Source organism: Micropterus dolomieu, linkage group LG18, assembly GCF_021292245.1.
Source record: "Micropterus dolomieu isolate WLL.071019.BEF.003 ecotype Adirondacks linkage group LG18, ASM2129224v1, whole genome shotgun sequence".
NCBI classification, from domain to species: Eukaryota; Metazoa; Chordata; class Actinopteri; order Centrarchiformes; family Centrarchidae; genus Micropterus; species Micropterus dolomieu.
In genome coordinates, this window is record NC_060167.1 from 21,672,647 (window position 1) to 21,691,002 (window position 18,356).

Consider the following 18,356-nt stretch of genomic DNA (forward strand, 5'->3'; position numbering starts at 1 on the left):
TTTTTTTGTTTGTTTTTTTACATTAAAGAGAATTCTACAGAACAGTGCAGGAGACAGGCTTGGGCTACAAAGGTTTTGGGAGTATGATCTCAGAAGTAGGTTTCTCATAAAGTGCTTAAAGATTAAATACACTTTGGGCATCGTAAAAACAGCCTGTGATGACAGTTTCCCAAAGCCAGACCATAGGCTTTTGGACCAATCAGTGTGTTTGTTTGTTGTTGCAGCTACTTCAGTAGGAAAATCCAATGTGTGGATCCTGCTTGAGAGGTAATCCATCATAGAAACTGCATGGCATTATTTTTGTCAAAATTGAGTAATTGTTACATGGTAATGCAGCGGAGAAGTAAAGACCGTTCTTCTGGAAACTGAAAAGGCAGTATTCACAATATTGCATACTTTTGTGTCTCCAACAAAATCATTACGATTTTGCATATTCACTGTGTCACCCAGACATAAACTCAATCTTACTTTACTCAGTCTAGGAGACCTCCATTTGGAGCCAGCCTCATTCCTTCCAAAACACATTACCAGCAACAGAAACAAGCAGAATTGCGATCTCTTCAGTGATCATTTAGCAGCAAGGGGCGGAATAAAAATGGAAAACTAATGAGGTGACTTGTTTTTTGTGTCAGTGTAAATTATTCCGAAAATACCGTTTTTACTGTGACTTGGCTATTTCAGTGTCTTGTTTTTACATTCGCTGTGAACTCACTCAGATGCGTACGGATGCACAGAAATATTGAAAACTGGTCTGTGCAAGAACAGCAGCATTAGAGAACATTATCCAAAGTCATGTTGTCATGGTTGAACGAGATGAAAATCTTGTTGGAAATAACTCTGGAGAGCTAACTTCGAAAGTGGTTGAAAAATGGATGTGACTCATGGGGGGTGGGTTCTATAAATAGCTGCTCTGCGATGATAACCTCTTGATTTATCAGAGGAGGATGTGGATGACTCACTCTGCCAGCATGGGGAATTGTGAATGAGCAGACAGAAAGCAGCACACCTTTCTTCTTTCAGTTCTTTTAATGTTAAGTCAATCAGTAGCTGGTTATTCAGAAAACATTCTCGTAACCCAGAAAAGCTACAAGGAAAAACATGGAAATTCTGCTATCACAGTCAGCAGCTGTCACTTGCTCTCACCTCACCTCTTAACAAGGTTTCCTCTCGTTACTCAAATTTGGACTAGAGGCTGACATTTTTCTGGGAATCCTGTGGGTCACCGATGTCTTTTGTAGTGCTCTGTCCATTGTGTCACACTAATGCAGTGTTTGAGCATAAAACATTTTTTTTCTGTTTTTCTCAGTTCTGTCTCCATTCTCTCCTTTTTTTTTTTTTGTTAATGTGAACTTCAGATTTGCATATGCTCTGGCTTTTTCTCTGGACAGTAATTAAAACTTTCTTTATTTCTGGATCACTGCCAAAACACGTTCTTCTATTGCCCGCTTCTGTTCATAGTCAGCTGTAATGTCTTTTCAATGACTGTTTGGTCTCCACTGTAGTAGTAAAATGTTTGATTTTTGCCACATGATCTCATATTGGAGTTGCATCTGTGGTGTTGAATAAAACCTTGTGTTTTCCCAAATCTTTTTCCAATTTCCAAGTCAAAATAGTAATCTGATTGGCTGGATCTGTCACAGATATTGTCGCACAAAGAAAAATTAGTGTGCATTCATTATAAATATTAATACATGTTTTCCCAAACAACATATTGAAAAGTAGCCTATTTTGTTTTCCACCCACTACATGCATCCGGTAACATTATTAGTAACTGTGTAACTAGTACAACGATAAGATGTAGTGTTGCATTAAGCTAATTTAATTCCGCATTAAACTCATTGACAAGTAGTGCATACCTCAGATACTGCTGTATAATACTGCAGAAACCAGTGCCTCCTTTACCTATTCACCAGATATGCTGTTTTGCCTGCAGGGAAGCAGCACAGCAGCGACTTTTCCCGCCTGATTGCCCAGGTTCGGGGTCGCCTAGAGACCACCCGACAGACTTGTATCAAACAGAAAGTCATTGTGGAAGGAGAGGATACACAAAAAACACACTTTGCAGGTACTGCATTACTATTACCTTTATCAAGGAATAAAGATGTACTCCAGCCACAGGGGACTTTTAAGCTCTCTGGAACCCTTCAGCATAAGTCACCTGAACCCCATGGTAACTGCTGTCACCAGTTCTCCTATTTTCCTATTTCATGGTGTGGTGATGTTGCAATGGATAAGACCCCATTCCCCACTGTGACCCATCCACCATTGTGTTCCTGAGCAAGACACTTAACCCCTAGTTGCTCCAGAGGCGTGCGACCTCTGACATGTATAGCAATTGTAAGTCGCTTTGGATAAAAGCGTCAGCTAAATGAATAAATGTAATGTATTTTCTGTAGTGAAACTATCACACATTTGTGTTTTTAACAATATGTTAAATAAGCTGTGCAATGCAGCTTGACAAGGTTGTTGCGATTCCCCGCTGGTTGTGTGTGTGTGTGGGGGAGAGTTTAAAAAATTAACTGCAATTTATTCCGTCGTTGCCACAATGCGACTGTACACTGCATTGCTGTACACATCTGGGAAGAGTGGATAAAGATACATCAATAACTGTAATTAATGTTGGTGTATTTTCATGTGTTTGCAGAGAACAATTTACAGAATGTTAAAGACAAAGTGCAAAGAAGGAAAGTCAGCTGGAAAACAATACAACCACTAAGGAACCTAACCTAATTTTCTCTAATTCATCAAAAACAATTTGGTACAACTTAAAACTGCTGTAATCAATATATTCTATTAAAGATGTATCAAATTGGTGGCGGCTGTGGAAGTAGAGCGGGTTGACCGTTAATTGGAACATCGGCGGTTTAATCCCAGGCTACTCCAGGCTGTATGTCGAACTGTCCTTGGGCAAGATACAGAACCCTGAATGTTAGTTTCTGTTTGAGCACTCATGCTCAGTGTATGAATGTGTGTGAATGCGTGGAAGTGCACTATACAAATACAGCGCATTTACAAATAACAAAGTGAAAACAATCACATGTCATAGTGAAAGGGGTCGCTGGTAGTGATGAACCTAAATCTGCAGCTCCACTCAGCTTTACGGTGCTTTATAGCTTCATTCATTAAAACGCATGCACAAACATTGCATGGCACTGTGTTAGAGGCTTGATATATGTGACCGCACCCGCAGGACCTTAAATCTGCTGGCACCAGTGAGAAGGTGTGAAAATCTGGTGTCCAAAGTGGACTAGGGGGCATTCTTTAAATGCAGTTTTATCCTTTTGTTTGGTCACTGCTTGATTCCCCCTTGATGTCTGACAAGATGATATATATTTTTGTCTCCTTCAGATGAAGTTGAAGAATCAAAAAGTTGCTTTGTGATGAAGTTAGAAGACGGAGAAACTGATGATGAGCCATCTGCGGAAGGGATCGAAATGTCACCCAGCCCCTCTGATAGTGACGTGTCCATCAGCAGGTGAGCCCTAAATAAAGGAAAACATCCTGATTCACTTAGAGTAGGCGACTACTTCGAAGCTTGTTGTCAAGGCTTGGTCCTTTTCGTGCAACATAAAGGTAATATAATAAATAAGGTAATGTTTACATGCACATTCCATAGACATGGATCCCATATATTCGGCGCATCGTCGCTGCTGAATTATGAGCAGTGCTGCTACTAAACTTTAACTCAGTTATTTAATATCAATGTGGAACAAATTATTTTCGCCCACCCACTGTTTGAGCATGGTAAATCACGCTTTGCTAGCTTCCTCTCCTCCTTCATCAAAGGACAGGTGCTGTTATAAGAGCAGCAGAGTTAGGTCTTTTAACTGCAGTGCAATCCGTAGCGAGTGAGTGGACGAGCGAATGAGAGAGTCTGTCTTGTTTCCACAACTGCTGGAAAGTGAATTCGGTTAGCGCTAGCTAACATCTCCCTGTGCTTCAGACGGGGCGGAGTCACATGACTCCACATGGTGTGTTTCATGGGGGAAGTACATGAACGCACTAGGGCTGGACAATTAATTTGAAAGTAATCCAAACCAAAATTCAGAGCCTCTAACCGACATAATTTCCCCATGTCGGTTATTTAATCCTGGTAATATTGTGTGTGTGTTTATGTACTCTGTAATGTGCAGTCAACATTACCATATCAATTAACATTTAGATAATGGATTTGTGAAATCTGTGAATAAAAACTCCAGCTTTAATAGATTAACATATTTACAGGGCAAAAAAAACATTGAAAAACAAAATAATCGTTCAATAATCATAATCGAGGTGAAATGTTCAATTAATCATGATTTTGACTTGAGGTGAAATTGTCCAGCCCTAGAACAAACACACAATATTACAAGGATTAAATAACCGACATGGGGAAATTACGTCAGTTAGAGGCTCTGAATTTCGGTTTCGATTACTTTTCAATTAATTGTCAAGATTTAAGATTTTTCATGCCTCTTGTATTGCATTCATAGGACAGCATTGTAATAATTCATTTAATATTGAATTAGGATTTCCTATGAACTACTTCACGGTAATGTCAATTACTGTGGTAATTCCCAAAAAGTTAATTGCATTCAGACATTGGAGAAAAGTAACATTTACTTATGATATAGACTTTTGGCAAAAGTACAAAACAGTTCTACAAAATGAGAATAAATTAACCACAAACTATCAAAATGTAACATTCTATTATGGTAAATACAGAAACACAGCAGAAATACAACACCACACTGAATCTGCAGAACCAGCTAGAGGAACAATACAGTGACACTCAAATTATCAGCCGATCCTTTTGTACATAAAAGTAAGGGTTGTTTAGTCAGAGGTGTCTACAGCCTACCAGACAAACTCTACATCTGGGACAGACAAGCTCCTTCGCCACATCATTAAAACTGATATTGATAGCCTCCTGTCTGTGCTGTCAACATAGTGCTGCAGGAATTGGACAACCCTTCCTTTTCAAAGTTAGCCAGAACAGAGGCGCTTACTTCCAATCCAACTAACTACTAATCCAAATCCTTTCACATGTTTCTGCCTTGTTTGTTTGACACATTATCAAAAAATTGGAAATAGATAAACAAGTAGAATGAAGCCCTGCAGCATTGACTTACCTTCCTTGTCCTCATCTAAGCTTTCAGCTGGTCAAGGGAAATGAAGCTGTTGCAACATACCTTGCATGCCCATTTCCTCCAGCATCAGCAGTTCATTTGGAAGGTAGTTTCCCTCACCACACTGAAACTGGCGATGAAATTGTCTTCATTGTGTAATTCATGTAATTCATGGCTGCTGGATGTTAGAACAACAAATGCAGGTTAGAAATGAAAAGCTTCTCTCTAATGATGACAAGAGAATCACCGGCCCCACTTTTTCCAGTCCTGATACCAATACCGGGGCTTTGGGGATTGGCAGATGCATCATTGTGCAAGTACCGATCCGATACTAGTGTAAAATGAATAAGCTGTATTCCTTACTTTGAGGAAGAGACTGGGAATCATTCTTTTATGTTTACAGCAACATGATGCTTGACTAAAACATTGCGATACAGTTATTTGAGTCGGTATTGGGCCGATATCAGTATCGGATCGGTGCATCCCTAATGATGACTACTTGTGACTGCTTGTGGACACAAAGGGCCTGATTTACTAACATCCCAAATTAAGAGTACTAAATTGCGTGTGCATTCTAAAATATTGCACGTGAGATTATTATTATAATTGTATTACCTGTCATGGGTGATTTACTAAGAATTATTCCGTAGATGACAACTACGCGTGATCCATGCACTGCTGCAGCGGGCTCTCCGCGCCCCTATGCAACTTTCTAAATTCTTCCATCTCACAGAGAAAAGAAGTCGGGTTGAAACGAAATTTTTATTTTATTGCCGTGAATGCTAATACAACAGTATTGCCAAAGCTAAAGGAAAATACAAAAAAAAACCCAATTCAAACAATTAGAATAATATTATCTAATAGCCTATTGTTAATTTCTCTACGTTTTCTTTCATTACGGCTGTTTCCCCTTCTGGCAACAATAACAGCAGTCATCTCTGCAACACTTGGCGGTTTGTACCTTCCTTTCAAACGTATTAAATACAGATGCTGTTGCACTCAAATGAAATTGCGTTTAGGTATGTATGTATGTATGTATTTGCATGTTACCCTCCCATTACTTTGCACAATAAAATTGAAACGCCCCAAATTGCATATTCATTAAAGCAAAAGTACTAAATGAACAACAGGTGCTATCTTGCACTTTTGAAAGACATCATTCTGCATGCACACCGTTAGTAGATCAGTTTACGAGTTATTTGGCTGGTGATATCAAGTTTGCACACGTTTTTACTCACCAAAACCTTTAGTAAATCTGGCCCAAACTGTGTTCAAGCTCCAAGGCCAGCTATGAAGAGCTGCATACAATGATCAGGCCAAACACCCACTATATGATACAGTATATATTTAGGAAGTATCAACAATCAGATAAGGACCACTTAAAGTTAAGTTTTAGTTTATAGCAGAGGGGCGCTAAAAAAACACCAAAGTTTTCAGTTTGAAAGTGGTTGTGCTCCTGCGCTAGCTGCTGAGCCTCACTGATAAATTTTGATATTATGTTGTCTTACAAGGAAACCAGACCTTGTTGTTTTGTGAACAGATTCAGCATACTTAATTTCTTCCAATCAACATTTGCAGAAATACACTGCTGATATCGTTTTGGGGTTTTTTTGCCAGCTGGTTCTCATGTGCAGCAATGAATCAGAAAAACACAGCCTGTAGAAGTGGCCTATATGGCAATTCCAAAGGGAAAACCCACTGTTTGCTAAAGGTGTGTAAGACCGAAAACAATGTGTTAAGGCAACTACATCAACACTCAAGGGGAAACCTCTTCTCCAGCAGTTACAGCAGACATTTGATTTTGTTTAATTTATTTAGGACATCATTGTTAAGGTTACTTCATGTCACAGGTTCATCTGTGTTTTCTGGCAGTTGACACATGTAATTTCTGGGAAAACGGCAAGTCTGAGAGTAAATGCTAATAATTCTGTCTGCTCATATTGGTTACATCGTTGTATTGTATAGTATTGCGCAACATCGAATCTATCCCTGTTAATGTTTACTTTACTGATGCTAAATAGCTGGATGTGTAACTTGAAATCATAGGCCCTCTGCTTGAAACCTTCTCTGTTTGGGGATTCATGAGAACTAACTCTGTGGTGGCACAGGGTCATGTCCTGTTTGGATTAACCTGCATACTGAACACTTTATTGGATTTTGTTTGATAGATGGTGGGTCAGAAGTCACAATAGATTATGCTTCTGACTACACACCATTTTGCATCTCTGTTTCTTTGTCAAGAAAGACCTTAATTTTTCATCTTCTTTGTGACCAATTATTCGTCAGGCCTGTCACGATCACTGCATTGCATTTCATTTAAGCGCAAATACCAGGCAGGGGTATCTTTAGGACTGTAAGGAGTGTATTGCAAACATTTTTTACAATTTGTATGTTTAATTTGTATGGTAATCTGAATGTAACTGTGTGCTCTTAATGTGCATACTGGGTTTACTAGACTGAGTGGGTGCAACTAATCACTTGTGACGGTTTTCTTTATTTTTTTTAAGCCATCAGACACTTGATGGGAATAATATTTTTTTACACAAATCTTTTTCTGTCTGTTATTTAATATCACACCAATCACACCAGCTCTTTCAAATGCAAATAAAATCAAAGTCAGTGAATCAAACGACTTCAAAATAACAAAAACAAACACGTGGTTGCAAGGTTTCTCTGCAGCAGGACAAGGTACAAGGTAGATTCATGTATTGTTTTACAAGACAGGGTTGTATAATGAGATTAAGTTGTAATTTAGCCATAAACTATATGTTTGTGACAGGAGTTTTAACAACCTGAACAGTCTAGATGAGCTGTTTGGGAGGGGAATTAAAACAACAACTGCACAACCCCCTTGTCACGTTCAAGTAACAACAGAATAGTCATTTTGTTAACTGCATTATGGAAGGCTTTTTTATTTTTAGGGTCTGTGATACAGAAAACCATCTGCTCATGAGTCTAAAAAAAATTGGTATTGTTCAGTTTCTATACAAATGTATACAGGTTCAAACCAATGCACTAAGATTATTGGTTTGTTTTAGGGATGCACAGAATGTTCGGCCACCGAAATTAATCGGCCAAAAATAGCAAAAAAAAAAAAAAGCACTTTCGATGTTCGGCCTAATGCACCAAAAGACAGAATAAATTTTACTGAACAATTACATTGACATGTCGGCAGTGTGGAAGCATTCTAAAGTGTCAGAGAAAGACGCAAAAATCGGTGTTTGCGGACACTGTTCTGCTGAATTGTTTCCCAGCACATCCACTCCATCTGTGGCTGAGTTCTCAGAAAAGGCAACAAACGGTCTGACCCGCTTTGAGTGTTTCTGTCACTTGTTTCTGAGAAGGCGATTAAGCTAGTCGCACCTAAATTTGGAGTGCACACGTATCAAGCCTTTATGGTAACTGAAACAGACCATCATTTTCTCTTTTTACAAAGACAAGTGTTGCAGTATGAGAGTCCTACCTGAAAAGAGGCTATTAAGTTGTCATGTTGTGCGATACGAGAACCACACACAACAATTATTTATCATATTGGGTTGGACTTGATGAATTTACCGCGAGGATACACATGTGACAACATCCTTATTTTCAAAATAAGGTGTCTATACAGTTTGGAAATAAGATTAATTGGATTATATTCACAGAAAGTATAAAAAATATTACATGTGTCCATTAAAAGTAAATGGACACATGTAATTTACTTTACCGGACCCTTATGGACCTCGGACCCACCCACCATAGTTTCTCCAAATCCTGTGGGAAACACTGAGTAAAAAGCACATTTTGACTATTTAATTTATGCAGTGGTTAAAAAAAAAAAAAAAAAAGCAAAATGAATGGGGGAAAAAATGTCAATCAACTTGTTTGGTGTTCGGGAAATTTTTTCATTATATTCCAGTTTCGGCTTTGGCCAAGAATTTTCATTTCGGTGCATCCCTACTTTGTTTATTGCAAAAACAGCAAAAACCCTGTACCTGTTAAACTTTCTAAATGACATGTTCCCCCTTTCTTCCTCTCCCCTCACAGTTCTATTTCAGACATCTTTGGTCCAGAGCCTGCCAGAAACTTCGAGTAAGTGAATCTGCGAATCTGAATTTTTAGTGTCTTTACAGTATATTTTCAATAACAAGTAAAGTTTACTTACTTAATAATGTCAAAATGTCAACACACTATGGGCAAGCTGATGAATGCTATGCATACTAGGCATGCCAAATACACTACCACACAACCCTACCACTTAGGCCCCATCCACACTACTCCGTTTTAGTTTACAAACCGAGAATTAAAACGAATATAATCTCCGTCCACACCAGCGTTTTAGCTGTGTTTTGGAGTTGATCTCTGTCTACATTAAAACGACTGGAAACGCACAGCTAGTGGCAGTTCAGGTACACTGGGCATGCGCGTGCAGATGTAAACATGAAGCAGATGGTCTATTCTGTAGTTACAGAAGGCGAAAAAATAAATAAATACAGATGAAGAAACAGACCAGTTTTGTTTGGGGTTTTTTGCACGCACCAAGTCGGCACAAAGTAAACGGCGACATGCACAGTACAAGTGTAGGCACATAAGTGTTATTTGCACCGTACAGAATATTTTAATAAAAATACCATGTCAAAAACCCGGCATGTAGCATAGTGTTTCTACTTGCATGACTTGTAAGACCCAATCAGAGAGCCGAGCGTGAGCAGCTGCGTCATCATTTCCAAAGTTCTCCGTTTTAGGTCTTAGTTTTTGCTGACGTAGTCTGGATGGAAGGTGCAAACGTAGCAAAAGGTCTCAGTGTAGGCAGTAGTGTGGATGGGGCCTTAGAAGAGCCTTTGTGCCACTTGTTGCCTCTTAAAGCCCAAGCCTTATACCTGAGAAAAACAAAGAAAACAAAAGACCATAATATGTGATCAGGTCCAAGTAAGAATTGCTCCAATTTAATTATAAAACTGTGTGCTTGTGAAGGAACATCATAACTTTCTCGAGCACAAAGCATATTATTGAAAACAGTCAGTACGGGTATATTTTCCATTTGGTAAGTAAAATATTTTTTCTTAAAGTGCAAAAAAAGCTTTGCTATTGAAAACCCAATTATTTTACTATTATACTAAAACATAAATTATATTAGAGTAATTTAAAAAATAGATTAATTTATCAACCCGCGACCCTGTATGCAGGATAAGCGGTTGACTGTGGACTATGCAACTAGCTAACAGACAATAGCTGGCACATGGTTAAAGCCTACTGGGTGGAACTCGCATTTTTGAATGTATGGTTAAATAGGCCGTCGACATACACATATACTCTGTGTGTGTGGTCAAATAGTTACTACAGATTTGCGTCTTTTAAAAAGAAAAATAAAATCCATTATTTAAACTGGTAGCCTCATTGAGATCATGATCTCTTGTTTAAGTAATACCTATGTAGAATAAACATATATGTATGGACAGACAGAAATTTTGCAAACAGTTAAGTTTCACATGAAGAAAAGCAACAAGTGGAGTTGTAAATACTTGAGTATAGTCTTTTAAAATCATCAAGTGAAATGAGAGAAGTTTTTTTGTGGCTCATTCCATTTGTGAGGGGGGACTGTATTTTATACCAGTTCCAAGTGCGGTTTGAATATGTGGTAATGTTAAAACATCCTGTGATCTGACATTGATGAGTGCTGTATTTATGAGACCGAGAGCAGAGGTAGGGTTAAAGAGGACCATCCTAACTTATCACATAAGATGCAATGGTGAGTGAGGAATTTATGACCTGTGATAAAGAGCAGTGCGGTGTGATGCACAGTCAAGAGTCTTTATGGTGGAGTGTGAGTCATGCATACACACAATCACCAGACATATTTGTTGACTTGCATAAGCGAAGCATCTATATCTATCTATACAAAAATACAATTTTGACATGCAAGTTTGTTTGATAAGAGATCTAAAAAATAATCATGAGCGGACTGTGGATTTGTAATGGCCACATTAAGAGCCCGTGGCACATAAAATAATCATCAGCATAAAAATGCATGTGTTTATATTATGTAAATGTGATGGTTGGTGGGTCTGTGGATTTCTGAATTACATTTCTAGGGCCTATTTTTAAATTTTAGTCATCCACTAATGTACATGAAGAGTCCACTGACAAATACTCAGCCTATCCAGCAGTCCAAGGATCATATGTAGGTGTTTACAGCAGAGAAGTAGCTCTAGCACAAATGGTTAGTGTCTCTCTATGGCCATAGTAAAAGAAGCAGAGCAGCTAAGCCTGCTGTGCTTTCATAGATAGATGGTATAGGTAGTGCTAGATAGATGCTTATCACTCACAGCTTAACATTGGACAGCATGTCCTTAGCGTCCTCTGTGACCATGTATTGTAATGCTTTTCCTTGAGCATGTTTGGGACCTTCACTTATCAGAGACAGCGAAATAGCACTGCTCATCAAGTTACTCTTGTGTACAGATTGTTGGGAAATAGTGGACAGGTTTGTTCTTGGTGTCCCTGAGCACCAGGTGATTTTGTAGACAACGCAACGTCCCCGGAAAGATGATTTTATCCAATTAAAGTCAGAAACTGAGTTATGTCAGTGATAAATGTAATTGTCAAGAGGTAGTGGTGGTTGTATTTCGAAGCAATTACAGATGTGACAAGTGGACTCAGTACTGAGACTTAATATATACTGTATTTTCTGTGCTCTGTTTTATTTGCCTCGATCATTTTGAAACTTTGCTGTTAATGCTGTCATGCCAGTCAAAGGATTTTGACAATGCAATACAGCCACACAGGACTAACAGCTGCATTTACATGCAAACTGCGCACTAGACAAAGAATCATACCTTTTTATCTACAGAAGGTGGCGCTGCTTAGCTTGCATTGCATCTTCTCCCCCTCTCTTAATTTGCTGCTGGTGTAGCCATGTGCTGCTAAACTAACTCTTAGTCGGACAAGTACAAATAACAAACTAAAGTACATTATTATAAATGTTATAATTATAAAAGTACAGATAACACACTACTAAGTAAGTAAATTATAATTGCATTTTAGCTTTTACAACCAGTTCAGATGACACCATATAAGGATGACCAGATGTGAATAGTTGAAATTCCGGACAGGGGAGTTGGCAGTGGGCGTGTCCTCCAGTCCATGACATCCAGTTTTAACAAACAGTGAAACGCATGAAAGTCAAAATGCAACGCTAAAATAATTTTTGTTCACATAGTCAGCTGTCTGTCATTCAGAAGAACCACACTGATTGTGTTGTATGAAACAGTATGTAAATCATGATCCGTTAAATACAATTTATTTCATTTTATTCATCGGTGCGCTACCATGACATCTGTCTGCGTAGCATGTGTCAGATCTCTCCTTCACCATGGCTGTTAGTGACACCTGTCGTTCCCGTCCTTGCAACTGCAACTTCCACTATCTTCTAGAAAACAAAAAGGGAAAAAGAGCACGCAGACGTGTTACTTTGTGGCTATAACAACTCGGTTATATGTCCACGATACCCTGCAGTCCCCGCTTTAGCCAATGGAGAGCCAGAACGGTGCCCACCTGTGGGCAACACCAAAATAATGTTTCACAATGATCAGTATTTCATGTTTTATGAAGCTATAACTAATCAAAATTCAGATTTAGTCTCATTTTCGGGACGAATAGGGTAGGATTCGAGACAACTGATTGTAATTCGGGACTGTCTGGTCACACTAAACCATGTCCTTTCCTGGTTCACATTTTGCTCACTTCTGACAGATATGTAAATTTTGTTGAAAGAAGAATATTTTCACACACGTGCACTTTTGGCGCCCCCCAAAGAGGTTTTAGCGAGCGCCAAAGGAAAATGACCAGTGCCAAAATGATGAGAATTGGGGGGGGGGGGAAGCGTTTCAAATATTCTCCTAATGTGTATTAATAGCCATTTATCAAACAACTGTTGAGCAAGCAGAACATGAACTTAAATACAACGTCTTGACTTCCAGTAGTCACCTCCTGTCATCCACAGCGCTGTTTTTGTCTTTTACACATGCAGCTGGCGATGAATTAATTAAACCAGTGGCTGCGTTGGTTTGACTGTGCCTGAACGCTCCCATACGAAGGTGAGCTTGCGCTACTGGGAGAGATGACTTCCTGTTATTTCTCACAATATTACAGCCTTTTGTGCTTGAAATGTGCTGGTAGTCACCGGTACTACCACTTTTACATTTTACTCTTTGGCGTACCGGCACCGGTCCTCTCCCCTGCCCTCTCTAAATCAGGTTTTCTGGGCACTACGTGAGGCTCACCTGTTCCCGTTCTCGCCTGCCTGCTGACCTCCGCAGGGAGATCGGGAGCCTTTCATGCAGCCGTGTGCCTCAAGCTCGTCAAAGTCAACCAATCACAGCCTGGAGGAGGCGGGACATTAAAAAATGGTTGAGGCACTACAGCAAACTTTAGAAATGTGGAACTTGTTGTTCTGTATGCACGGTTATTATTATTGATGAGTTAGTAGGCTACTTTGCATAAACAAATGAGATACTAACCACCAAGTAGAGTATTTGTCTTGCACAATAATTGAATGAATGAAAACAACCCACAAAAATGAAACTGCTGTTTTTTCCAACTGGAATTAATATTAGGCTACTAATGATAAGCTATAGTAGACTATAGCCTACTATGATCTGAAATTATAATGAATACACAAACATTAGCACTAATCAAACCTTAACCACAGTGGTGTAGGCTAATATTAGAGAAAGGTTTTATTAGTGAAACTGCTTAATCTCAACTAATGAACTATCTGTAAGCAAATTATCCAAATCAAGTGTAACCTGTAAATATATTATTATACTAACATTATACTTTTATTCCTTTTTTCCTCCTGGTTGTAGATATATTTTTTTTATCAAATGGTCAGAAATGACAAGAAAATGCATCTATTTTGTCATAAGGTAACTCATTGCCTTTACTGTACGCGTACCGGCCATGCTTATTGTCGCACAAAGTCACCCCCCAAAGGCCCATTCTGAGCCAGGAAAAACCCTGACTTATTAATGTTTTTTTAATTGTCAAATAATACTGCCTAAAATATTACATTAATCTGTGGCACAATACAGTTTAAAGACAGTTTTATCATCCTACTGTCCTATTTTGTTACCCAAACACAGGTAAGTCTGTTTCAAGGACATTTCACGTATGGAAAGTTTTGCTGTCGCACTACTGACAAAACGACAGGAGCACATACATCTGACTGTGATTTAACCTTGTGTTTCTTGTGGAGAATCCAGACGCCATCTCTTTCTGAATGACCTTGAGGCAAAGTCCAAACCTGCCAGTGTTCATTCTTAACGTCATCATTCCACACAGCACATTTATCTGTATATAGTCATAGTACACCAGCAGTGTTAGGCCTTGGAGTGCCTCATCAACTCAATGGGTGGAAGCCAAGTCTGTACTTGTAAACGTGTGAAAGGAACTTTTATTTCTATCAGGCAAGGCTTTATCTCCATCCTCCAGGCCTTTTCAGACTCTGGCAATGATGACAAGTTAACTGTTGATTGTTTTAGTCCTGATCCACCCCAGAGGCAAACTGCCTGCTTACCAGTAACTCACTATACTCTGTTATAGTCTCCATTCTTCTGCTGCCTGCATGTGGACTTGTGAACCAATTTCCAATGGAATTTTGTTTTTCAAGTCCATCCAGTCACAATCAAGAAGCACTGGACCTTGTCAGTGGCTTGAGGGTGATGTACATGTGTATAATGTGCTGAAGAGAACACTTTATGTAGAGCTGCACGATTTCGAGAAAAAGTCATATTGCCATTATTGTGGACAATATTGCGATTTGCGATGTGATTATAATTGAACAAATGGCACTATGAGTCTACTTGCTTAATTATCAAGGAACATACACAAAATACGGACTTTGAAATGTGTATTTCTCAACTGAACAAAGTTAAACAATAAACAATATTTATAACAATAACTTATAAAACAGATGTAAAACAGAACAAGGGAAGTGTGTTGCTCTACGGAGGAGGCAGCTAGAAGCAGCAAACATTGGCACACTGGCATCGGCTCAATGTAGCCTACAACCTCTATCCACAACCTCGAGGAGGAACTGTATGTGAGTGTATTATATGAAGAGTATAAAGTTAAGTGAATTGTAAACTGCTAGTATAACAATAATATATTACATGCTACATTCATTATAATTTCATTTAATAGTATACTATTTTACCACTAGTTGAATATTAAATCCAGTTACAGCTGTTTCATTTCTGTGGGTTGTTTTTATTCATTAAATCCTTGTGCAAGCAAATGGCTCTACATCGGTCTCTAATTTGTTAATGCTCAGTACTAACTTGTCAATCATATTGTTCAACATTTAATAATTTACTGTAGCACGTCAAACTTTTTAATGTCCCGTCCCATCCAGGCTGTGATTGGTCAGTTGACGAAAAGTGACTGACAAGTACGTCGGCTCTGTGAAAAGTTGAACATGTTGAACAACAACAGGCACCGATACAGCCAACGTTAAATGTCCAGGAAGCCAAACCTTCCTTATCTTCTCACAGTTTTCTTCTGTCTTACTGCTTCAGCTGCTGCCGACGTCTCTCTGTCTCTGGCGAGTCTGAGTTTTGAATGATTAGCAGCGCGGCGGGGCATGGAGGGGGGTTACGACTGTAGACTGCTCATAAGTTATTTTTCTCATTGTATGCAGGCTTATCTGATCATAGGGACACATGCAAGAGCCCAGTGTGGGCAGAGATAATTAGCAGACTTCAGCGCACACCGAGAAGAGAGCTCAAACACATCTTTTCCATTTTATTAAATCACACACTTTTTGCGGTTACGTAATCGCACATGACGACATACGATTGCGATTAGATTAATCGTGCAGCCCTTGTTCCACATGCAAGACACTGAGGTTTGAGGGCTGTCCTTCAGTTTCTGAGCCGTGTTATCTGAACTTGTCATAGGAGGGATCTCAGTGTTCACCAGTTTGTCAGCGGTGGTCAGTAATGGGGCTGTAATTTAACATTGCAAGCTGAGCTGTGGAGCCCAGCAGGGCTCACATAGTAGCAAAAATATTAATGTGGCAGTTTGTAATCCATAAGGGAAAACTGCTTATTTAAAGTCATTAAGCCCTGAGTCCAGATGTGTCCCTCTGACAACATTAAGGTTTCCCTCGGAATACAGACTTCTTGTTTACCAACTGAATCGAAGTACAGATTTTAAAGTTGTCTTGACAAAAGAAATACTATAATAGGAATCATCTTCAACTGGAGAATTGGTGTAAACTAGTGATGGGCAATGATTAAAATTTGTAATCACGATTAATCGCATAGTTATGCGCAAAATTGAATAATGAATACTAAAGTAGTCTATTGCACATTTTTAATTTAAATGTAATGCTATGTAAACTAAAGTGCAATAACATGTGGTTTGCAAACACTTAAAACAAATAAGGTGCTTTTTACCAGCAGTATTCCCTTTACGCAATAGCAATAAAACATTAATGTAATCAAATCAAATATAAAACCAAAGCTATTTGCCACTGCCAGTGCATTGTGTTTAATCTAGTTAGTTAAAATTCGTTACCATCCACAATCATTCCGATTGTTTCGAGTCCAGAACCACAATCATAATAGGCACCTTCTGAGCAACAGGTTAACATATATAAATCTGTTTTCTTGTTTTTTGTTTTCTGAACAGGTATCAGCAGAAACATGTTTTCTTTTATCAGGGAGCAGCATAAACAGTCTATGTTCAGTAGCAAGTGTCCCTGTTAGAGTGAGGTTAAGTAGTCGCCTCACGCACACACGCCTGCCTGCTGCCGAAGTTGAATTGTCTTGAACTTTTTGTATGCAACACGGAGCACAAATCATTGGAAGAGACACTGATCCTTGCTGTTTGTGAGTTTCCAGAATCTATTACTGTTTACTAAATAGGACATCAACAGGAGGGAATTTGCATGGCAGAGCATCCCCACAAAACTAAATGTAGGCCTATCAGGTAACGTAATGTATAATTTTAACTTAAGTTAAATGGGGTTAAGCTGTGTAGCGCACAGAAGCCATTGCTCTCCATAAAGCGCCTGCCGTTTACTTGTCTCTTCCTTTCTGATCACCGGAGCAAAGAGCGACCCTGTGGGGCCAAGAGACTATGTTCTGATTTTAAGAACGTTTCTAAGACCGACATCTTCCCCAATACTAATCAGCATGCAGTGTGTAGCTATCCACTTCGCTATGGTTATTGATCGCTTGTCTTGCTTTTGTACAGTGAGGAAAATAAGTATTTGAACACCCTGCTATTTTGCAAGTTCTCCCACTTAGAAATCATGGAGGGGTCTGAAATTGTCATCGTAGGTGCATGTCCACTGTGAGACATAATCTAAAAAAAAAATCCAGAAATCACAATTTATGATTTTTTAAAATATTTATTTGTATGATACAGCTGCAAATAAGTATTTGAACACCTGAGAAAATCAATGTTAATATTTGGTACAGTAGCCTTTGTTTGCAATTACAGAGGTCAAACGTTTCCTGTAGTTTTTCACCAGGTTTGCACACGCTGCAGGAGGGATTTTAGCCCACTCCTCCACACAGATCTTCTCTAGATCAGTCAGGTTTCTGGGCTGTCGCTGAGAAACACAGAGTTTGAGCTCCCTCCAAAGATTCTCTATCGGGTTTAGGTCTGGAGACTGGCTAGGCCACGCCAGAACCTTGATATGCTTCTTACAGAGCCACTCCTTGGTTATCCTGGCTGTGTCCTTCGGGTCATTGTCATGTTGGAAGACCCAGCCTCGACCCATCTTCAATGCTCTAACTGAGGGAAGGAGGTTGTTCCCCAAAATCTCGCAATACATGGCCCCGGTCATCCTCTCCTTAATACAGTGCAGTCGCCCTGTCCCATGTGCAGAAAAACACCCCCAAAGCATGATGCTACCACCCCCATGCTTCACAGTAGGGATGGTGTTCTTGGGATGGTCCTCATCATTCTTCTTCCTCCAAACACGGTTAGTGGAATTATGACCAAAAAGTTCTATTTTGGTCTCATCTGACCACATGACTTTCTCCCATGACTCCTCTGGATCATCCAAATGGTCATTGGAAAACTTAAGACGGGCCTTGACATGTGCTGGTTTAAGCAGGGGAACCTTCCGTGCCATACGTGATTTCAAACCATGACGTCTTAGTGTATTACCAACAGTAACCTTGGAAACGGTGGTCCCAGCTCTTTTCAGGTCATTGACCAGCTCCTCCCGTGTGGTTCTGGGCTGATTTCTCA

At 39.3% G+C, this 18,356-nt stretch overlaps 1 protein-coding gene across 4 annotated transcripts in view; it reads left to right on the forward strand.

Moving 5' to 3' along the window:
* rad18 (RAD18 E3 ubiquitin protein ligase) overlaps nucleotides 1-18,356 on the forward strand; it is a 38,774-nt gene that overhangs the window by 17,582 nt on the left and 2,836 nt on the right. The window contains exons 10-12 of one of the 4 annotated variants that reach the window (XM_046028964.1): nucleotides 1,934-2,065; nucleotides 3,349-3,475; nucleotides 9,135-9,179. In XM_046028964.1, the coding sequence (XP_045884920.1) occupies nucleotides 1,934-2,065; nucleotides 3,349-3,475; nucleotides 9,135-9,179 (304 nt within the window). The remainder of the gene's footprint in view (nucleotides 1-1,933; nucleotides 2,066-3,348; nucleotides 3,476-9,134; nucleotides 9,180-18,356) is intronic. The other 3 variants (XM_046028965.1, XM_046028966.1, XM_046028967.1) reach the window with 3 other exon arrangements.